This window comes from Xyrauchen texanus, chromosome 16 (genome assembly GCF_025860055.1).
Source record: "Xyrauchen texanus isolate HMW12.3.18 chromosome 16, RBS_HiC_50CHRs, whole genome shotgun sequence".
NCBI classification, from domain to species: domain Eukaryota; kingdom Metazoa; phylum Chordata; class Actinopteri; order Cypriniformes; family Catostomidae; genus Xyrauchen; species Xyrauchen texanus.
Window position 1 is genome coordinate 42,356,131 of NC_068291.1, and position 24,483 is coordinate 42,380,613.

The following is a 24,483-nucleotide window of genomic DNA, read 5'->3' on the forward strand; positions in this document are numbered from 1 at the left end:
TGAAATTGTTGTAGGACCATAATAGAACCATGAGCAGATTGGAATAGGTGAGATTTGTGCATAGAATAGATTAGAATTTGTTGAAATTGTTGTAGGACCATATTGGAACCATGAGCAGTTTGGAATAGGTGAGATTTGTGCATAGAATAGAATAGAATTTGTTGAAATTGTTGTAGGACCATAATAGAACCATGAGCAGTTTGGAATAGGTGAGATTTGTGCATAGAATAGAATAGAATTTGTTGAAATTGTTGTAGGACCATATTGGAACCATGGATAGATCGAAATAGAAGAGATTTAAGAATAGAATAGAATAAGTTAGAATGTATTTGTATTGTTGTTGAACTGTAATATAACTGTAAAAGTTGTGGAATGTATGAGTTTGGTGCATAAAATATAATAGAATGTTTATTTGTTGAAAGTAGGGCTGGGATAAACGATTATTTTTTAAACGATTAATCTAGCGATTATTTTTTCGATGCATCGATTAATCTAACGATTCGTTTTTTCAGTCCGATTCGATTTCGATTCGATTAATCGACTTGTGACAACACCGGTAATACCGGTTTCATCGGGGTGGGGGTGTATAAAATGTTAAAAAAAAAACATTTGCCTGGAGTTTCATTGACTGGCGATCTGATCAATCAATCATAATACTCCATTTTTGTCCGACAAAGTAGTCAGGAGAGAGAAGATTAACGTCGGTGGATTTGAATTTGAATAATGGATTGTAGGCTACTGTACTGACATCTTTCCGCGGTTAAAACAACAGTCCTTCTGATGTAGGCTACATTCATGTTTAGCCTATTTGATGCTATAAATTAACCAAGGATAAGATGATCGGTTCACGAGCAGATTTAACTGAGGCAATCTGTCACGACACATTAAAGAGCCACAAAATAGTAGGCCTATTTATGGTTTAATTTTCTTTGAATGACCAAATTTGAAAGTTGAGACTTTATTAAATGTTACCTGCTTGGTCCTGTCTGTCAGCGTTGTCAGTGTCCTCTATGTATTTTTCACGACATTCATAGCTATAAGCGCATTATTAATAGCTATAAGCGAAAAACTTTAGGTGTCGACAACGTATTATAGCCTACTCCAACATCGAGTGCAAAGTGGGGAGTTGAAAAAAAACTTACGGTGCTCTGTCATCTGCAGCTGCAACCAGCTGCAACTCTTCAGGTGCTGGTGCATTGCCATGGTGCTAGAATGGAAGGCCATCTCCATTTTGCAAAGACGACATATCACAGAATTGTTTCCTTTTAAATTAAAGAATTCCCATACTTTAGAGGAACGAGTGCATGCCACCTTGCACTTCTGATAGTCTGAGGAGCCACTCGTGTTGCTACTACTTGCCGGCGCCGCCATCTTTGTTTTGGGTCCGACGAATCGACGCGCATATTTTGCGTCGACGATATTTTGCGTCGACGTCATCGATGACGTCGCCGCTTTGTCCCAGCCCTAGTTGAAATTGTTTCAGACCGTGATATAACCATGAATAGAAAAAAATTATAATCTCTGTATAGAATAGAGTGAAACAGAGTAGAATAGAATATAATTTTATTTGTTCAAATTGTTGTCAGACTGTGATGTATACGGGGAATAGATTGGACTAGAAGAGATCTATGAATAGAATAGAATAGAATTTGTAATTGTTGAAATTGTTGGACTGTAATAGAACTGTGAATAGATCAGAATAGAAGAGATCTCTGAATAGAATAAATTAGAACATAATTGAATAGCATGTTTATTTATTTTCTAATGTTGTATAACTGTAATATAACAGTGAACGGATTGGAATATACACATTCCAATAACATTCCATAATAGCATTTATTATCTCGTTACAACGGCACCTGTCTAGGGGTGGGATATATTAGGCAGCAAGTGAACAGTCAGTTCTTGAATTTCATGCTGACCCCTGTCCACCGCCACAAGCACCTACAATTGGCATGTGAGAGTCAGGACTGGACCATGGAGTGGAAGAAGGTGGCCTCGTTTGATGAATCACGTTTGATGAATTTCTTTCATATGTTAAACGGTCAATGGTCTGCACTTATAAAGCGCTTTTTTTTTAACCTTAGAGGTTACCAAAGCGCTTTACACTGTGTCCCATTCACCCATTCACATACACACACACACTCATACACCAATGACTGCATATCACTTTAGATCATGTGGACAGCTGTGTGTGTCATTTACCTGGGGAAGAGATAGCAGCAGGATGCACTATGGGAAGAAGGCATGCCGGCGGAGACAGTGTGATACTCTGGGCAATGTTCTGCCGGGACACCTTGGGTCCTGGCATTCATGTGGATGTTACTTTGACATGTACCACCTACCTAAAGATTGATGCAGACCACGTACACCCCTTCATGGCAACAATATTCCCTGATGGCAGCCCTGCCACACTGTAAAATTGTTAAAGAATGATTTGAGGAACATCATTCAAGGTGTTGATTCGCCTCTAAATTCCCCAGATCTCAATCCAAATGAGCATCTATAGGATGTGCTGGACCAACAAGTCTGATGCATGGAGGCCCCACCTCGCAACTTACAGGACTTAAAGGATCTGCTGCTAACGTCTTGGTGCCAGATACCACAGGACACCTTCAGAGGTCTTGTGGAGTTCACATTGCCTCGACAAACAAAATTTGTTTTGTCGGCATGAGGGGGACCTACACGATATTAGACAGGTGGTTTTAATATTGTGGCTGTTCGGTGTATAAGATCAGTGCATAGAATACAATAGATTTTGTATTTGTTGAAAATGTTAAGGGCTGTAATATAACCGTGAATAGATCAGAATAGAATATATCTCTGAATATAATAGAGCAGAATAGAATAGAATAGAATGTTTATTATTATTGTAATGTTATAGAACTGTAATATAACTGTAAACAGATTTTAATATATCAGATTGGTGTATATAATAGAATAGTGTTAGAGGGTTTAGATGGGCAAGGAGGAGGCGAGAACCAGTTTGACAATATATATATATATTTAATTAAATAAAAAGACACAAACACACACAGGGCAGCTGCCAGTAATTCTCTCTCTCTCGAACTGTCGTCCTCGGCCACCTTTATCCCTCGCGCGCCCCCATCAGGCTGATTGGGGACCGGGTGTGCGCTATTCCAGCCCAGCCCAGCCCCGCCCTCCTCCGCTCTACAAATAGAATATACTATATTAGAATGTTTGTTTGTTCAAACTGTTATCGGACCTTAATATATACATGCAATAGATTGGAATAGAGGAGATCTATGAATAGAATAGAATATAATTTTTAATTGTTTAAATTGTTGGTCCGTAATACAGCTGTGAATAAACCAGAATAGAAGTGATCTCTAAATAGACTAAAATAGAACAGAATGGAATTGTATACAATGTTTTTTTTTTATTATTGTTGTAGAACTGTAATATAAAAATAAACAGAATAGAATATACTAGATTAGAATGTTTGTTTGTTAAAATTGTTGTCGGACCATAATATAACCATGAAAAGATTGGAATAGTATAGAATAGGTCTGTGCATAGAATAGAATAGAATTGTATAGATCCGTAGTAGAAGCTTGAACAGATTGGAATAGAATAGGTCTGTGCATAGAACAGAATAAAATATAACCGAATGTTTATTTGTTCAAACTGTTATTGGACTTTAATATATACGTGCAATAGATTGGAATAGAGGAGATCTATGAATATAATAGAATAGAATTTGTAATTGTTTACATTGTTGGACTGTAATACAGCTGTGAATAAACCAGAATAGAAGAGATCTCTAAATAGAATAAAATAGAACAGAGTGGAATTGTATTCAATGTTTTTTTTATTATTGTTGTAGAACTGTAATATAAAAATAAACAGAATAGAATATACTAGATTAGAATGTTTGTTTGTTAAAATGGTTGTCTAACCATAATATAACTGTGAAAATATTGGAATAGAATAGAATAGAATTGTATAGATCCGTAGTAGAAGCTTGAACAGATTGGAATAGAATAGATTTGTGCATAGAACAGAAAAGAATGTTTATTTTTGGAACTTGTTGTAGAAATGAAATATATCTGTAAACAGATTGAAATATATGGTGGTGGTGTAGTGGTTTAAACCACATAACTGGTAAACGGGTAATCAGAAGGTTGCTGGTTTGATCCCCACACCCACCACCATTGTGTCTTTGAGTAAGGCACTTAACTCCAGGTTGCTCCGGGGGGATTGTCCCTGTAATAAGTGCACTGTAAGTCGCTTTGGATAAATTCATCTGCCAAATGCATACATGTAAATGTATATATGAGATCATGCATCGAATAGAATAGAAAGAATCTTTATTTGTTGACATATTTGTAGAGCTATGCAACATAAATAAGACAAATCTGCTGACATGCATAACAGTGTGTAATGTACAGAACAATATGATACAATACACACTAAATGATGCCAATGTACATTAGGACTTTTGATAAACAACTGGCCTCTTTTGATACATTTCTTGTATTTTCAGACAAAACATCTATGCAGAGTTCTACAAAACAATCTAGATTATTAAACTTGTTTGACGAGTCATAAATAATTTAAAATAAGCAATTTGAAGGGAACATTTCATTTCATAACGTTCCATTTCTGTGCGTTTAACGTGTGCTCAAACATTGTGAATATGTCTGAAATGTGCTCCCAAGATCATACGTGAAATGTCTGTCTTTGGTTGGATGAAGTCAAATAAGCGCTCGCTAATATGTGTTGAAGGTCTCGATATCGCTTGCCAATGCATTGAACAAAATAACAAACTGTGCGTTCACTGACGACCGGAGCTACCACAACTGTTTATTTTACCAGACAGTCTCTGCCAGTAACATACAGATTTTTAAACAGACATTCAGAGCTTTTGTGTTTGCGTTTGACCGGGCAGAAACAGTGCGGAGTCTGTGTCCATTAGCATGATATGTGTACGCTCATAAAGGAGCGGTCACTGAGCATTCCAGTCAATTCATAACAAGAGATAGCAATCCACATCATTCTGAAGGTGCGGCCATACATAATACAGTAGATTTTTGCTCCTTTCCAAAACCTAGTGAGATGCCTTGCTGTCTATTGCCTACATTGACTGCTGCTTTCTAAGGCAACATCCTAACAGAAATGGAGCCTAATGGACCGATTTAGACCGCTCTACATTGGCAGCAACTCAAGTGAAGCACATGGTAGACTCGACTGACGATTTATAGTATTTAGTCGGTTGCATGTTGCTATAAGCTAACAGTGTTATGGGGTCTAAACTGTGTGTATTTTAAAAACAGAAAAAGTTACACACTTCAGCTTTAAAACGCACCTTTTAACTTCATACAGTTAAAGTGTGTTTAGCTGGTTATAAAGCCTGTACTTTCTCATCACACTAATTTAGAGCTCAGAATAAGAATCTGTGCATTTGAATTCCCTCATATCAAACTTCACGTCTGTTTTGGTGTCTGGAGGATTGCTCCCCACTGTCTGAAAATAGCACGGATCCAGAGAACCCCACCCTACCTCACTATAAACGCCTCTGAGCTGGAAAACTCCACAGCAGCTTCAGTTAGAGACACACACACACACAAGCTGTAAATACATTTCAAAGTGGAAAAAGCCTTGAGAAAGTGTTAAGGACCAGTCTGAGGAGTACTAAAGCATTTCTAAGGACGAAATTAGATACACAGGAAATATTCACATTTTCCGGTTTATACTGTAGCTAAACACACTGCATTTTTTTTAAATTAGTGTCTTTCAAGTGACCCACAATATTTAGCTATTTTTCATGCACTGTGATCTCAAGCGAAAGCAACTCATTGTCACAGTCGTTGATAAAATTGCAGACTATAATTTGTTGGTTTAACAGCATTTAAATATTTATTTAGTCAATCTAGACAATTCTAGGCTAATCTTCACAAATATATAAATATATACAGATGAGCCGAAACATTAGTATGACTCACAGGTGAATCGAATAATGTTGATCATCTCCTAGGTCCACATGTCAAGGTCTGGGTAGATTAGATGGTGAGCGAACAATCAGTTTTCATAGTCAACGTGTTGAATGCAGGAGAAATGGGCATCCTGAGAGACCTGAGGGACTTTGACAAGGACCAAATTGTTATGGCCAGATGAGTCAAAGAATCTCTGAAATGGCAAGGCTTGTGGGATGCTCCCGATCAGCAGTGGTGAGTACCGTAAGTGGTCAGAGGAGGAAAACACCACAAACTGGTGATGGTGTTGGGTGCCCAAGGCTTATACATGAGGGCAAGGAAAGCTATCCCATCTATCTGGTCCAAACTGACAGAAGGTCTACTGTGGCACAATCACAGAAACTTTTAATGATGTTACAGCAGGAATGTGTCACAACACGCAGTGCATCGCACTCTGCTGCATATGGGGCTGCGTAGCCGCAGACCGTTCAGAGTGCCCATGATGACCCCTGTCCACTGCCGAAAGCACCTACAATGGGCACGCGGGCGTCTGAACTGGACCTTGGAGTAGGGGAAGAAGGTTGCCTGGTCCGATGAATCACATTACCTTTTATATAATATGGACGGCCGTGTGTGTGTGTGCCATTTACCTGGGGTAGAGACGACAATCCGGTGGAGGGAGTGTGATGCTCTGGGAAATGTTCTGCTGGGGAACCCTGGATCCGGCCATTCATGTGGACATCAATTTGACACGTGACACCTACCTAAACATTGTTGCAGACCAGGTACACCCGTTCATGGCAACTGTATTCCCTGATGGCAGTGGCCTCTTTCAGCAGAATAATGCTCCTGCCACACTGCACACATTGCTCGGGAATGGTTTGTTGAAAATAATGAAGAGATCTAGGTGTTGCCATGGCCTCACTGATATATATATATATATATGGCTAGGTGTGCGTTAAACGATTTTAAATGCACAACATGGAGGAGAAGAACCATCCAACATGAAACAGAGGATGGATGGATGCCTGCGAAGTACATTTAAAATGGTTTATTGCACACCTAGCCGTGTAGTATTCCCCTTATACCATGGTCACTTGTTAGCATTGATTAGTTAAAGTTGTCTTTAATTAATGCAGTGCAAATTTGGATTTGAAGAATAAAAAATAACTGTCAACTTTATCTACAGGCTGTTAGATCTAGAGTTCTGCCTGTTCTAAACTAGACACAGAGATGAAGTTATGCGGTAAGATCATTTAAGAGAGAGAGAGAGAGAGATGGAGCGTGTGTGATCACCTGTTGCCACACTCAAGCAGAGATGCTGTCAGCTTTCTGAAGGTCAGTTTCTCAGTGGTAAAATAGCCGTCCAAGCAGGGGTATTCCTCTCTATTTCGTGGTAGCTGGTGTGCAAGTGTCGATCACTATAGAAACCGCAATGTCCTCCGCCATTTTAAACAGTATGTATCCAGTGTGGAAACTCCGGTAAGAGGTAAGCATCTTGAGATCTGTAATCAATCAGTCTGTTGTGTCTCTCAGCTGTGATGAGCCTTAATGATGTTGTTCGTTTAAAGCTGTTTAAAGCTATTTCCTAGCTTTAGTAATGTATTAGTTATACAAGCGATCACGGAGCGCTGTTCTATGTAAACAACAACTAATGGATTCAATTTACGTCACCAACTGGCTCATATCACACACAAAAATTATCTTTTGCCACCACCTGCTGGCTAACATATGTAATGTCAAAAAACAAAATAGATGTAAAAAAAGACGCATAGCCTACATTAGCTCTTAACACATCTGCACTGCTCTTACACTTTAATATAGGACGGCATGAACACAAGCAGAGTGATACACACAGAGAAGCATCCGAGTGCTGATGGTGTCAGACCATCAGTACTAATGGAACGTCTCTCGTCCAATCAGATTCGAGGATGGGAACAAACTGTTGTATGTATGTATTGTAATATAGTGATTTTTATAGGAACAAAAACCTATATTATAATAATGAATCACTGTCCTAAAATAGGTTTAATTAACATGATATAAAATATAATATATCACCCTTATAGTTAGCAAGTAAAGTTTTACATTTGTCGAGATTTGACTTTGTTTAGCTCGGATCCACTGCCTGATCACCTTAGAAGTTTATTATTATATGTTGTCTTGAAGTTGTTTCCAGGATACAAGGGTATTTTCTCACAGTGATGTGATGTCAGAGTCCAGGTGAGAGGACCAGACTGCGTGACCATGTTTAAGGATGGTGTGTTACAGTCTAGAAACTTCCTTCCACCCCCCCTTTAAAACCCGTGCCAAATGCAATTCTCCACTCAGCTCCTTATCCTGCAAGAGTGTCCGAAATATAAACAATATTTGCTGTATTGCAGTTTATCTTGGGCTTAGAACTGCCTCATAGACTCTATTCTGTGTTTTAATTTGGATAACAGTAGTTGCTGATGGGACAGGGATAAAGCAAACACTTTTTATCTACCTAAGCAAGATGTTGGATTCACATGCTTGGCATGAAACTAAAATATTATCCTTAAAACCCTGCCCACATTAACGACTCATTGACATCAGTGTGCTGCCCAAGGGCTGAGTTAATGTTGAGAATATGGAAGAAAGCAAACACAAATTGTTTTATTAAAACACGTCGTACTTTGGTTACAGCCCTAATTAGATTTCACCGGCGGTCTGCTGAATGAATTTACAATCATAATTCCATCTCGGTTAACCCTGTAACAATAACTGTGGGGATTTTGTGATGTTTCAAATTTAGAGTCATTACATGTTAACCGAGTGCCACCATGAAGCGAGTATAACAGAGAAGTTCAGTTTAATTAACCCATACTGGATTCAATTTTGTTGTAAAACATCGATGTGGTACACCAACAGGAGCCCAGCTTTCCATGAAAATAGAAAGTCAAATAGGTTTGGAACAACATGAGGGTGAATGATGACAGAATTTGGGTGAGCTGTACCTTTAAATGACAACCTCAGGATAAAAGGATACTCTGTTGACATACTGTATCAAGTCGGTTACACAGTGTAACTGTTTGCCTGCAGAAAAACTGTGTTTTGGCCCCGGGCCCCTGCGGACAAAATGTTTACTGTAAAATCTCTGATCTTTTTGCTCTGTATTTAAACATTTGATTGTTTGGAATCGGGACTGTCAAATCAACTTGTTTACATCAGTCACATCGGTCTCACTGTTTCTAAGCAAATACGGGCAGCTGGAGAAAACAGAGGAGGCCGCCGCCGCACCACGGAGGCGTAAACATCGGCGAGGCGCAATCTCAACCCAAAATCTCTATTCAAACATTCATCTCTCCACAATATTTAGATTAATGGCCAATTGTTTCAGGGCCGTGTGGATATCGAGATCAAAATCAGCCAATATAGCATGTTTTAAATTATTAGAATTGGGGCTGTCAATCAATTAAAATTTAAATTGAATTAATTGCATGCATTTACATTTATGCATTTGGCAGACGCTTTTATCCAAAGTGACTTACGGTGCACTTATTACAGGGACAATCCCCCCCGGAGCAACCTGGAGTTAAGTGTCTTGCTCAAGGACACAATGGTGGTGACTGTGGGGATGGAACCAGCAACCTTCTGATTACCAGTTATGTGCTTTAGAACACCACAACTCCAATGCATGTATAAATATTTGCTTAGAAAGCCCTTCAAATAACAATAATTCAATATATAATGATTTAATAATTATATATAGTTGTATTTCAATAAATATTAATAAAAAATATATATATACTATAAAAATAATAATTCAGATAATTAAAATGCATTACATTATTGTGGAACATGAGTAAAGCATCAAAAAAGATGGTAATACTTTACAATAAGGTTCCATTTGTTAACATTATTTAATATGAACTAACAAAATACTTTTACAGCATTTATTAATCTTGGTTAATGTTAATGTCAACATATACTAATAAATTTTTAAAATCAAAAGTTTTGTTTGTTAACATTAATGCATGTGGCAGAAGTTTGAAACGTAGAAAAACACATCTTGAGATCCCTGCCTTCGGATTTATGCTCCATTAAGCTGCGTTTGAATGCAAGAACTCGTCCTCATCTTGTGCTGTCTGCTGTGTGTGGTGAGCGCGGTTTGTTCTCTATATAAGCTGCACGTTGCCTATACAGTTGATGTTTCGCTTACTGCTCCCTGAAGAAAACAGGTGGTACTCAAAGCTTGAATGGCTCAGATGGAAGGAATATTCCTTATTACTGTATGGGGACATGATTAATCGCACTGAATTAGCATGCTAATTCAACAGCCCTAATTAGAATCAGTCTGATTATGTTGTTATTGGAAGCTGAGAATATCAGAGGGGAATCTTTTTCCATTTTAAACAGTAAAACTGTTTTTCTGTGCCATATATCGATGCCGTGCCGTTTTGTGGTCCATTCTGCATAACGCAGCAGCTCAAGTTTGCTTATGGCTGACGCACTTTGGCACGTTTCGTGGACGCACCTCTGGCCTGCTCTTTTCTCCCGCGGACCAGTCTGCCCATGATCGGCCCCTAAGTGCGTCGGCCCACCGGGAAAAGCCTGGTATGCCAGATTGCCAGTCCAGCCCTGATTCTACATCATTTCAGTTGAAGCATGTGAAATTCAACTATTTTGGTTTGAAGCTGCACTACTGAAGAGTTTTGGGTTTAAGTTTAACAAATTGCCATTATTGATTGAGTACATAAACAATCAGTGTTAAAAACAATGTTCATACCTTACCCAGATTCACTATGGTAAGCCCATAAAAATTATTTGTATTTTGAGCTGTCGGGTAGAATTTTGGCACGAAATCACAAGCTTATGTCGTTCATCCTTGCATCATTATGTCATTTCCGTAAACACAGGAAAGAAGAACTGGCTGTCTCATGTTCCAGCTGTAGAAACTATGTTCAGTCAGTCACACTCACAGAGTGTATAAGAGTAGAAGTGTAATTGTGTACATGTATAAGTGTAGTATGGTATATTACAAACATTAATAGTAGGTAAAACACTTGAAAAATCATATTAAAATATTCTGGTAGTTATTGAGTCCCCTGTTCTCTATGTAAAAGCACTTTGAGTGTAATGTCAGAAAAGGGCTATACAAGTGTAAAATTCATTCATTCATAATATGTAAGCAGGAGAGTTTTTATCTTCATCAAAGCAAATACAATTTCAGTTTTAAATATTTAAACATATAATATCAACACGAAAATATCACGTTATGACTCCGGCTCGGAATATCTCTCATCATGATCACACACAGTCAAAGCTTAAACCATGAGATTCATTCGCAAGAAGAGCTGAAACACGACTCATGTAAAGTGTTCTTGCTTGCAATTTTAAGTTTCAACCACAGATGTCGCTAAAGAGCACAACATGACAGACGCAAAAGCACAATAGAAATGATTAAATCAGAATAGATTTATAATATCTGTCATTATATCGGTTTGATCATTTTTCTGATTTGCGCTTAATCGCATTATTTCCCTTGGTTAATCGTGATTAATCGCAGGTTTTAAAACTGCAGAAATTTGACTCTAAATGTACTTCTTTTCCCGTCAAAATGCATTTTTTCCCTCCTTAGTATAAAAAATTAAACAACATTTAACAATATAATGCTTTATTAACATTTTCCAAACAAAGCCTTCCACAGTGTAAAGATAGAAATGCACTTAAAATAGCACCAATTCGAGTTACATTAAACGTTTCTCAAAGACTTTGTGGGAGTTTGACTAAATAAAATAACTAGTCTCTACATAGGTTACATTTTCATTGGGCATTAAGTCTCCTAAACTCTCATCCTCCACAATATTAATCAGCCGGCAGACTGTGGCTATCCGCTTTGTTACAGCAATCGTGAAGCCGCTTTTTTTTTTCATTTGCATGAAAAGCACTTGCAGACAAAAACGTCTCATTCTGCGTTTTGGTGCTTGTTAGGACTTGGTGTGCTTCTGTGGTAATTAAAATGCACCTTACCCCATCACTTTATCATTGACACAAATCACTGCTGTTGTGTGTGTTTGTGATGTGTGCCAATTGTGACCATTTTTCAAACCTGCATGACTTAAGGTCTTCCAAGCAGCACTAAAAGGATTGTTAGGCACAAAGATCACCTCAGTCACCATTCGATTTCATTGCATCATTTTTTCTCTCCATACAATGAAAGTGAATGGTGACTGAGTCTAACATTCTACCACGTGTACAATCAAAGAAATAAAGTCATATTTTATGGGTTCGGAACAACACAAATGTGAGAGATTAAAAAAAAAAAAAATTATGGAACTATCCCTTTAAATTTTATTTTGTATATATTGCCGTTAAACTGAACAGAATGAAAGTGATTTATTATTTTTGAGTCTCTGTATCGCTGGTTTTCTGGTCTGGGCCGAAATGCATTGGGACTAAACAAACGGAATAAATTATACAACTGGAGTAAATTACAGATTTTCCTCTGGGAGGCATTTGGATGAAAATGCATTTAGGTGAAAAAGTATTAAAGTTACAGGAACGCAATAAAAGTTAATTGAGACTGTTACGGTTGAGATATCCAATAATAAGCAGACGCATGGAGCCAGAGTTTTAGCGGTAGCTGATTCTATAAGTTCCTTTATGTTTCTTTGAACCATATAAAGTAAATAATAAATTTAATTTGGTCCTTGTTATAATATTTTACATCTTTCCATGCAGCTGGAGTTTAATTTACTTTAGTACTTTAAGGGTGGTAAGTATAAATCAACAAACTAGTCTGACAGTAAAAGTAATCAACAAGCCACTTACAGTGCAGTATATGTAAGTTTTTAAAGGGATAGTTCACCCACAAATAAAGCATTTGTCATCATTTAATCACCCTCATGTAATTCCAAACCCTTATCCCTTTTTTCTTCCAATTCGGAATTGCATAAGTGCGAGTGAATGATGACAGAATTTTCATTTTTGATTGAACTCTCCCTTGAAGCATAACTCAGCTGTGGTTTTTTATCGTGAAATGACACAATTTCTCGAAATAAATTGGGTTATTTTTTAAATTCTAAATTAAATAGAGTAAATCATTTGTCATGATTCAAGCCAAACGTGTTGCTTGATGACGCCTCTTCCATCTTAACTGTTGTTCTTCTTATGGTAGTTCTCATCTCCTCCTCTCTTAAAGGCGAGAGTTTGTGGCCATTCGGTGGTTTGCGCTACTATTGGATGAAACCACAGTGTCGATATTAAGCACACTGCAGTGTGGGAAGCTTTGGCAGCTACAGTGTGGGAAAAAACAGTGAATTAAGGCCTAAATTATTTAGAAATGGCTCTCTTGCATTGGTTACTCGAGCCGTCTGACAATGCATGTGTTAAGTGCAATTTTATGAACATTTACTCACTATGAATGTGATTCAAATAGTGTTTCCACTATATTACATGTCTAAATTAAAATTAAGATTTTGGAATTCACTTTTAGAGACCTACTTTATATTAGGTGGCTTTAACTACTATGAAATTAACCATTTGAATCAATGCATTTGTTATGTACATACATGTTGTTGCATTGTAATTACATTTATAGTACTTGCATTTAATTGCATTTGTAGTAACACTGTTAAATTTACCCCTAACTCTAACCCAACCCTTACCACAAAACCTTATCCGTACCTCAACCTCACTGCAGAAAATGTGGGCATTTTGCAGAACAACATGTAGTTACACAGTAAACGCATAGTCTTGTATGTAGTTAAGGCCCCCTAATCTAAAGTGTGACCACTTTTAGTGAGTGTTTTGCAAGCACTTCTAGTGCTAAAACATATTGTGCATAGAAACATAGGTGAAGATTTTCTATAAATACCACTTTTCTTAAATTTGTGTATTTGCAGGTTTGCCCTTGGTGACTCTCGAAGACCCTTGCATGAGACCGCTGCGCTGGTGGAAGACATTGTGCACACCCAGCTCATCAATCTCGTAAGTATAAACAGCATTCGAAGAAAGCTTAAAGGCATTTGCAACGCAATTAAAGTCAACCTGAAATGGCAATCACAACTTGTTTTACTTCCTGCTACTTTAAAGGTGCACTGCAACACTGCTATTGAATCAGCAGCACAAAACATACAGAGCAACCAGTTTTGTTCGATTCTGAACAAATGATTCTTATGAGACAATACTTTGGAATCCACAGCTCAAAAACTGCAGCGTGACTAGTGTTGTCCAATATCTGAACAAATGATTCTTAAAAGCTGATTCTTTTGAATCCACAGCTCAAAAACTGCAGCGTGACTAGTGTTGTCCAATATTGGAACAAATTATTCTTACAAGCTGATTCTTTTGAATCCACAGCTCAAAAACTGCAACGTGACTAGTGTTGTCCAATATTGGAACAAATGATTCTTAAAAGCTGATTCTTTTGAATCCACAGCTCAAAAACTGCAGCGTGTCTATTGTTGTCCAATATTGGAACAAATGATTCTTTTGAATCCACAGCTCAAAAACTGCAGCTTGACTATTGCTGTCCAATATTGGAACAAATGATTCTTAAAAGCTGATTCTTTTGAATCCACAGCTCAAAAACTGCAGCGTGACTAGTGTTGTCCAATATTGGAACAAATGATTCTTAAAAGCTGATTCTTTTGAATCCAAAGCTCAAAAACTGCCGCGTGACTAGTGTTGTCCAATATTGGAACAAATGATTCTTTTGAATCCACAGCTCAAAAACTGCAGCGTGACTATTGTTGTCCAATATTGGAACAAATGATTCTTTTGAATCCACAGCTCAAAAACTGCAGCGTGACTATTGTTGTCCAATATTGGAACAAATGATTCTTAAAAGCTGATTCTTTTGAATCCACAGCTCAAAAACTGCAGCGTGACTAGTGTTGTCCAATATTGGAACAAATGATTCTTAAAAGCTGATTCTTTTGAATCCACAGCTCAAAAACTGTCGCGTGACTAGTGTTGTCCGATATTGGAACAAATGATTCTTAGAAGCTGATTCTTTTGAATCCACAGCTCAAAAACTGCAGCGTGACTATTGTTGTCCAATATTGGAACAAATGATTCTTTTGAATCCACAGCTCAAAAACTGCAGCGTGACTATTGTTGTCCAATATTGGAACAAATTATTCTTAAAAGCTGATTCTTTTGAATCCAAAGCTCAAAAACTGCCGCGTGACTAGTGTTGTCCAATATTGGAACAAATGATTCTTTTGAATCCACAGCTCAAAAACTGCAGCGTGACTATTGTTGTCCAATATTGGAACAAATGATTCTTTTGAATCCACAGCTCAAAAACTGCAGCGTGACTATTGTTGTCCAATATTGGAACAAATGATTCTTAAAAGCTGATTCTTTTGAATCCACAGCTCAAAAACTGCAGCGTGACTAGTGTTGTCCAATATTGGAACAAATGATTCTTAAAAGCTGATTCTTTTGAATCCACAGCTCAAAAACTGCCGCTTGACTAGTGTTGTCCAATATTGGAACAAATGATTCTTAGAAGCTGATTCTTTTGAATCCACAGCTCAAAAACTGCAGCGTGACTATTGTTGTCCAATATTGGAACAAATGATTCTTTTGAATCCACAGCTCAAAAACTGCAGCGTGACTATTGTTGTCCAATATTGGAACAAATGATTCTTTTGAATCCACAGCTCAAAAACTGCAGCGTGACTATTGTTGTCCAATATTGGAACAAATGATTCTTAAAAGCTGATTCTTTTGAATCCACAGCTCAAAAACTGCAGCGTGACTAGTGTTGTCCAATATTGGAACAAATGATTCTTAAAAGCTGATTCTTTTGAATCCACAGCTCAAAAACAGCAGCGTGACTATTGTTGTCCAATATTGGAACAAATGATTCTTATAAGCTGATTCTTTTGAATCCACAGCTCAAAAACTGCAGCGTGACTATTGTTGTCCAATATTGGAACAAATGATTCTTTTGAATCCACAGCTCAAAAACTGCAGCGTGACTATTGTTGTCCAATATTGGAACAAATGATTCTTAAAAGCTGATTCTTTTGAATCCACAGCTCAAAAACTGCAGCGTGACTATTGTTGTCCAATATTGGAACAAATGATTCTTAAAAGCTGATTCTTTTGAATCCACAGCTCAAAAACTGCAGTGTGACTATTGTTGTCCAATATTGGAACAAATGATTCTTTTGAATCCACAGCTCAAAAACGGCAGCGTGACTATTGTTGTCCAATATTGGAACAAATGATTCTTAAAAGCTGATTCTTTTGAATCCACAGCTCAAAAACTGCAGCGTGACTATTGTTGTCCAATATTGGAACAAATGATTCTTAAAAGCTGATTCTTTTGAATCCACAGCTCAAAAACTGCAGTGTGACTATTGTTGTCCAATATTGGAACAAATGATTCTTTTGAATCCACAGCTCAAAAACTGCAGCGTGACTATTGTTGTCCAATATTGGAACAAATGATTCTTAAAAGCTGATTCTTTTGAATCCACAGCTCAAAAACTGCATCGTGACTAGTGTTGTCCAATATTGGAACAAATGATTCTTACAAGCTGATTCTTTTGAATCCACAGCTCAAAAACTGCAGCGTGACTAGTGTTGTCCAATATTGGAACAAATGATTCTTACAAGCTGATTCTTTTGAATCCACAGCACAAAACATGCAGCATGAATTAATCTTATTAACTGGTTCTTTTAAATCTAAAGAGCAAAATGTACTGCGTGACCCGAGTAGTCCTATTCTCGAATGAATGGCCATATGAGCCGATTGTTTTTAGAGAAATAAAAAAACGACTGAACCGCAAGTCATTCATTTTATCGTGTCCAACTCCATATGAACAAGAACTGTTAATGTGTCGTACTTAAGGCTCGTTAGACTTAAATCAGAGTAACTAATGGATGATTGTTGATATGACGATGTGTCATTAATGATTCTCATCAGTTTTGTTTAATTCATTAAAAATAATAAATTAATTAAATATCTTTAAAAAAAACCTATTTAAAAACCTGGTGCATATGTACCACTGCTGACATTTGCATTGGAAAACGGTTTTACTGAAATCTGTAATTAAGTATAAATAGCATCATCAGAGGCTGCCTGTTTTCCTCACGAGTGGGAACACCAGTGACTTTGAATGCTTCCTCGTCTTTTCCAGTCTTCTGAAAAGGATCATGTTCAGGCCGACCGCTGCAATGTGATATTAGAATTGCGCCGAGTTAAGTAAATATCTGTGCTTACAAAGCCAATTGCTTTCACTGCTTAGATAAACACTGTTTCTCCCTGGCTTACACCTTGTCATGCCGTTACCACAAGCAAATCAAAACAATGACTGTAGCAGAGCAGAATTCCCCTGAACACAACCCAACAAATATGGGCCTGCGTTTTACTGGCACGCTGACTCGCGATATAATTGGTTACGCTCGAAGGGCGCCTCTAGTTTGGAAACTCTGTCTGAGAATTATCTCTTTGGGGTCGTGTGGCAAGCTCTGACACATTGCGGTGGATTTAACCTTTCTCCCCGTAACTCCATGGTGCGCTTCCTTCGCAAAAAGCAGTAAAGTCACTCTTCATGTTCATTGTTTTAACCTTTACCCTGTCGTGTCGGAGAGCTCTTAAATCAGGTAAGCCGGTGGTCTGTGCACTTCTCAGTGTAACCCACCTAACAGATTCTACGCTTTATTTTACACGCTCAAATTTGTCAATTCCGTTTCTGTTTTCGTGACTTGGTTTGCGAGTATACAGTGTGGTCTTTTCTGTATTTTTGGAGCCAAAACATCACGGTGGTTGTATAGAAACCGAATAGTATCTACGTGAAAATGTCTTAGAGCAGCAAATCCAAGACGAATCAAGCTAAATATTTGCGTAGCGCTGTTTCCGTCTTGCCGATTTGTTGACTACAAAAGATTTAGGTGTCTTGACCGAAGTGTCCTTGGTCAAGACACTGAACCACAAGTTGCTCCCAACGACAGGCTAGCACCTTGCATGGCAGCTCTGCCGCCATTGGTGTATGAATGTGTGTGTGTGAATGGGTGAATGTGTCACAGTATAAAGCGCTTTGAATACCGTTAAGGTTAAAAAGGCACTATATAAGTGCAGACCATTTCAGCCCGTCTTAAAGGGAACATTCTGTCATTATTTACTCACCCCATGTCGTTCCAAACTTGAATGACTTACTTTTATACTATGAAACTTTCGCAAAAGGTAAATAGTTGAAGAATATCCCGGGACTCTCTTTTCCGTATAATGATATTATTGAATGTGGACACGCTCCAAAGCGAGATAATAAAAAGCACCATGAAATTGATCCAAATGAGTCATGTGCTTTAATCCAAGTCTTCTGAATTTTGTGTTGCGCTGCATCAAGCTTTTTCAGCGCTGCTGTTACAAATTGATATTCTTATAAAGTTCAGGTTGCAAAGAGGACTTAATATGTTTAGCTTATTGACCCACCGGCCCGCTCGGTTCTCCCGGTGGCAAGTCCGCCCCTGATCGGCCCCAAAGTGTGTCGGCCCATCGGGAGAATGCCCGGTATGCCAGATTAGCAGTCCAGCCCTGCGCTTAACCAAATGTTACAAAAGATTACCGTGCACATATTTGGGGCATTAAGGATTTTTCGCTTTATCATTAAACATTAAATGCATCCAGGACTTGAACATTTTCACTTAAAAAAGTCCTCCATACTGTGGCCGAACAAGTGGTATTTCACAAAAGGATGGCATTTACGTGGATTTATAATAGATATCTCAAAATAAATAATTAATTGATTGATTTAGAGCTCCGGGCCCTTTGGGTTTCGAGGCCCCTGCGCAACGGTCCAATCGGCGCAGTGGTCACTTATGCTGTCAACCCAAAAAAAAGGTACAATAAAAGTGGTCCAAATGAGTCATGCATCTATAATCCAAGTCTTATGAATCTTTGTGGGGGAACAGACCACATTTTAAGTCATTGTTTACTGAAAACTAAGACATGTGCCCTGCTGCGATTCACGAATGAGTGAATCTTTCTTTTGTGTTGAATCTTCTCAATAAATCAGTTGATCACAAAGCTGGTTTCAATAATTTGTTTGCCAGTTGGATTGATCCAAGTCACTAACTCAACTCCTCCTCTGTCCAAAATGACAAAAAAAAAAAAAAGCACCATGAAATTGATCCGAATGAGTCATGTGCTTTAATCCAAGTCTTCTGAAGTTTTGTATGGGAAACAGATAGAAATTTAAGTCAATATTTACTGAAAATGATTTACTTGTCGTGTTCTTGAGAAAAGAAGAGATTCCCAAGTGAACCGTTCTTTTGATTTGAATCTGCTCAATGAATCGGTTCTCCACAAAAATGATTCGTTTGTGAAGTAGACTAATCCAGATCGCTAATTCAACTCACTGGAAGATTTTTTGTGAATATCAACTTGGTCACATGGACCACTTTTATGGTGTTTTTTTTTGTCATTTTTGGAGCTTGACAGCGGCAGTCCACATTCTCTTTCATTATAAGAAAAAGAGTGGCTAGGATAATTTATTTATTTTAATTTGATTCATTTATTTATGTTTTTTCCCCCATTTTTGGGAGAACTATTCATTTAAACTTTGTGGAGCCCCTTCATGCACGTCATTTAATTTTAGAGATCAATGGAGTCTGTTTAAAGTTCTGGCGTTTTCCGCAGCACACACGTCCTCTCATCTGTTTCCCTGCATGGCCGAAGTTAACAGCTGCTTCACAGGCCGAAGAGGAAGCGTCCTTCCTGCAGCCCACCGCCGGATGTTCACATTCGTGTCTTGTTCATTTTATGTTCGGCCTGTATGTTTCTGACAGATTTATAGAAGCACCAGCTTCCAATCAGATGGACAGAAAGCAGTAACGTGTAATAAATTACACTATTAAAAAGATTAATCGTAGAGCCCACGTGCCGTCACATAAAAGCCAGGACAGACTAAATTAATTTACAAACTGTTTCCATAGGATGTGTTGTATAGGTCAGAGGGTGGATATATCACAGTCTTCTCTATGGCAGGCATGATAAAGCTGTAACATACATCCAGAGCAATGTGTTACGAAGTGTTGTGTATGAATGTCATTTACACACTCATTAATAACACATTTTCCTTGTAATGAACAAGGATTGTGTGATGTTTCATGTGGCAAGACGTATAACTGTGGGACAATTGAGATAAGAGATCCAGTTGAAGTCAGAAGTTTACATACACCAAATTTGAAGTCATTAAAACTAATTTTTTAACCTCTTCACAGGTTTCCTATTGACAAACTATAGTTTTAGAACATCTACTTTGTGTATGACATGAGTCATTTTTCAACAATTGTTTACAGACTGATTTTTAATTGACTGTATCACAATTTCAGTGGGTCTGAAGTTTACATACACTGGTTAACTGTGCCTTTAAGCAGCTTGGAAAATTCCAGAAAATGATGTTAAGCCTTTAGACAATTAGCTAATTAGCTTCTGATAGGAGGCGTACCTGTGAATGTATTTTAAGGCCTACCATCAAACTCAGTGCCTCTGCTTGACATCATGGGAAAATCAAAAGAAATCAAGGTCCATCCTTGGGAGCAATTTCCAAATGTCTTAAGGTACCACGTTCATCTGTACAAACAATAGTACACAAGTATAAACACTATGGGACCACACAGCCATCATACCGCTCAGGAAGGAGACACATTCTGTTTCCTAGAGATGAACCAAATCAATCCCAGAACAACAGCAAAGGACCTTGTGAGGATGCTGGAGGAAACAGGTAGACAAGTATCTATATCCACAGTAAAAAAAAGTCCTATATCAACATAACCTGAAAGACTGCTCAGCAAGAAAGAAGCCACTGCTCCAAAACAGTCATAAAAAAGCCAGACTACAGTTTACAAGTGCACATGGGGACAAAGATCAACTTTTTGGAGAAATGTCCTCTGGGCTGATGAAACAAAAATGGAACTTTTTGGCCATAATGACCATCATTGTTCAGAGGAAATAGGGTGAGGCTTGCAAGCCACAGAACACCATCCCAACCGTGAAGCATGGGGGTGGCAGCATCATGTTGTGGGGGTGCTTTGCTGCAGGAGGGACTGGTGCACTTCACAATATAGATGGCATCATGAGGAAGGAAAATGATGTGGATATATTGAAGCAACATCTCAAGACATCAGCCAGGAAGTTAAAGTGCGGTCACAAATGGGTCTTCCAAATGGTCAGTGACCCCAAGCGTACCTCCAGAGTTGTGGCAAAATGGCATAAGGACAACAAAGTCAACGTATTGGAGTGGCATCACAAAGCCCTGACCTCAATCCGATAGAAAATTTGTGGGCAGATCTGAAAAATCGTGTGCGAGAAAGGAGGCCTACAAACCTGACTCAGGTACACCAGTTCTGTCTGAATGGGACAAAATTCCAGCAACTTATTGTGAGACACTTGTGGAAGGTTACCCAAAAAATTGGGATGTTGACAGGCACAACGCATAGCAGAATACAGCTGCCGAACAATATCTTTGATTACAGCAGTTACAGGTGTGCATATTTAGCCTGTTTGCGACTTTAAATGTGGTTTATAATCCAATTAAAAGTTTAGAGTTGGAACGATCCGTTGTATAATTGTAGTTTTACTACAATTGTGAGTCTTTGTTTTTAACTGAAGTGTTACATAATGTGAAGCTGTTTTACGCACTGATGCCAGACTTATCTTACAGTTGTTTATAATCTTATCTTATGGTTTGTGTCCTTCAAGTTCCAAACAAAAAGAGAAAATATTTAAATGAGATAAAGTACTTGTCTTTTATATAGTGTTTAATTCATTAGGTTATCCAAAAATAGACATGTAAACCATTTTATGATTGAATTGTCAACAAAAATGACTTTATTGTGATGCACACTGTACCAGTACTGTGACATAAATGACTCTTACTGTTATATAACATTTTGGTCAGTCCGCCCACCCCTAGTCAAACAGATGAAGAAGGTTTTAGATAAACCTGTGTGCATTACAACCTTTCACCACCTTGCAATTTCCTCAAGATGTGGCAGGTATTCAGTATAAATGTGTTTTTCTTCATTCGGAATCTCTGTACAGTCATTTCATCGTATCATGATACTGTTTGCGCAAAATCTGTTTGGTATTACAGTGTAATACGGCACTATTACGTGTTTATTTTCGCAGTACTATAAATAACCCCCTCGTCTCGGCAGTAAGCACTAAACAGGGCATGATGGTGATAACCCTTCATTAGTTTCTGCTTCCTCCCTCGTGGATTTATTATTTTTAGGAAAGGCCAGGTGTAGTGCCGGTCCGACTGTAATTGTGAGCGAGCTACTTAGCTGAAGACCACAGAGGTAATAAACCAAATTGCACAATAAATCCTTCCCAGATGGCCTGTAGTTTTCACACCGCTCTGTCAGTGTAGACACAAAGCATAGTGTGTGTTTGTGTGGTGTGTGTGACTGAAGACATAGATGCATGTTTTGCACCTAGCGTGCCCTCTCAAGTGTCTGTTATTAAGTGCTCTACGATTTATAGTGTCTCACTTTGAAAACAGTCAGAATCTGGATTAGTTAATCGTGTATGAATAGTTGAGATTATCTGTCTGTCTGTCTACAGTGTCTATCTGTCTGTCTGATTATCTACCTGTCTGTCTGTTTGTCTCCTACCTGTCTGTCTACAGTATATATCTGTCTGTTTGTCTGTCATATCTGTCTGTTGGTCTGTCATATCTGTCTGTCTGTTTGTATCTATCTATCTATCTATCTGTCTGACTTTCTGTCTATCTACAGGATCGGTCTGTCTGTATGTCTGTATGTCTGTCTGTCTACAGGATCGGTCTGTCTGTTTGTCTTTCTCTCTGTATGTCTATCTACAGAATCTGTTTGTCTTTCTGTCTGTATGTCTATCTACAGGATATGTCTGTCTGTTTGTCTTTCTGTCTGTCTACAGTATCAGTCTGTCTGTAGTATCTATCTGTCTGTTGGTCTGTCATATCTGTTTGTTTGTCTGTCTAAAGTATCTATCTATCTGTTTGTCTGTCTGTCTGTCTATCCACAGGATCTGTCTGTCTGTTTGTCTTTCTGTCTGTCTGTCTGTCTGTGGTATCTATCTGTCTGTTGGTCTGTCATATCTGTCTATCTGCAAGATCTGTCTGTCTGTCTGTCTGTCTGTCTGTCTATCTACAAGATATGTCTGTCTGTCTGTCTGTCTGTCTGTCATATGTGTGTCTGTTTTACTACAGGATCTGTCTGTTTGTTTGTCTTTCTGTATGTCTATCTACAGGATCTGTCTGTCTGACTGTAGTATCTATCTGTCTGTTGGTCTGTCATATCTGTTTGTCTGTCTAAAGTATCTATCTATCTGTCTGAGTTTCTACAGGATCTGTCTGTTTGTCTTTCTGTCTGTCTATCTGTCTATCTACAGAATCTGTCTGTCAAGATCTCTTCAGTATCTGTCTGTCTGTCTGTCATATCTGTTTGTTTGTCTGTCTAAAGTATCTATCTATCTGTTTGTCTGTCTGTCTGTCTATCTACAGGATCTGTCTGTCTGTTTGTCTTTCTGTCTGTCTGTCTGTGGTATCTATCTGTCTGTTGGTCTGTCATATCTGTCTATCTACAAGATCTGTCTGTCTGTCTGTCTGTCTGTCTGTCTATCTACAAGATATGTCTGTCTGTCTGTCTGTCTGTCATATGTGTGTCTGTTTTACTACAGGATCTGTCTGTTTGTTTGTCTTTCTGTATGTCTATCTACAGGATCTGTCTGTCTGACTGTAGTATCTAATCTGTCTGTTGGTCTGTCATATCTGTTTGTCTGTCTAAAGTATCTATCTATCTGTCTGAGTTTCTACAGGATCTGTCTGTTTGTCTTTCTGTCTGTCTATCTGTCTATCTACAGGATCTGTCTGTCAAGATCTCTTCAGTATCTGTCTGTCTGTCTGTCTGACATATCTGTCTATCTGTCTACAGTATCTGTCTGTATGTTTGTCTGTCTATCTGTCTACAATGTCTATATGTCTGTGACTATCTACCTGTCTGTCTGTTTGTCTCTCCTGTCTGTCTGTCATATCGGTCTGTCTGTCTATTTATCTACATGATCTGTCTGTCTACAGTATCTGTCTGTCTGCCTTACTGATCACCTGTCTGTCCATCTGTCTGTCTGTCATATCTTTCTGTCTGTCTGTTTATCTACAGGATCTGTCTGTCTGTCATATCTATCTGTCTGTCTGTCATATCTATCTGTCTGTCTGTCTGCAGTATCTACTGTATCTGTCTGTGACTATTTGTCTGTCTGTGTATCATCATCTCACTATGTTTTCTCACTTCAGTTCATGTCTATTTGCAAATCCTAGCAGGAAAGAGACGGTATATTGTCTAAAGTCTGGAGCAGGACATGGACTGAGAGGTGTCCAGTGCACACTGACTCTTTCTGGGTTCCTGGGTCACTATCCCCTCTGATGTCACTCGTGCATGTGATGAGTTCTATGAACTGGAAGGACAGCAGCTGGTCTGACTTCATACAGACACATCTAGCCGTTACATGACAGAAGATAGTTTAGAACCTGTCGTTCGGTTCTCTATAGGACCTTACGTATTTGTACAGTGACAAAAT

At 38.3% G+C, this 24,483-nt stretch overlaps 1 protein-coding gene across 3 annotated transcripts in view; it reads left to right on the forward strand.

The window, feature by feature from the left end:
- supt3h (SPT3 homolog, SAGA and STAGA complex component) overlaps positions 1 to 24,483 on the forward strand; it is a 149,336-nt gene that overhangs the window by 66,893 nt on the left and 57,960 nt on the right. For all 3 annotated transcript variants that reach the window (XM_052146170.1, XM_052146171.1, XM_052146172.1), the window contains exon 3: positions 13,805 to 13,889. In XM_052146170.1, the coding sequence (XP_052002130.1) occupies positions 13,805 to 13,889 (85 nt within the window). The remainder of the gene's footprint in view (positions 1 to 13,804; positions 13,890 to 24,483) is intronic.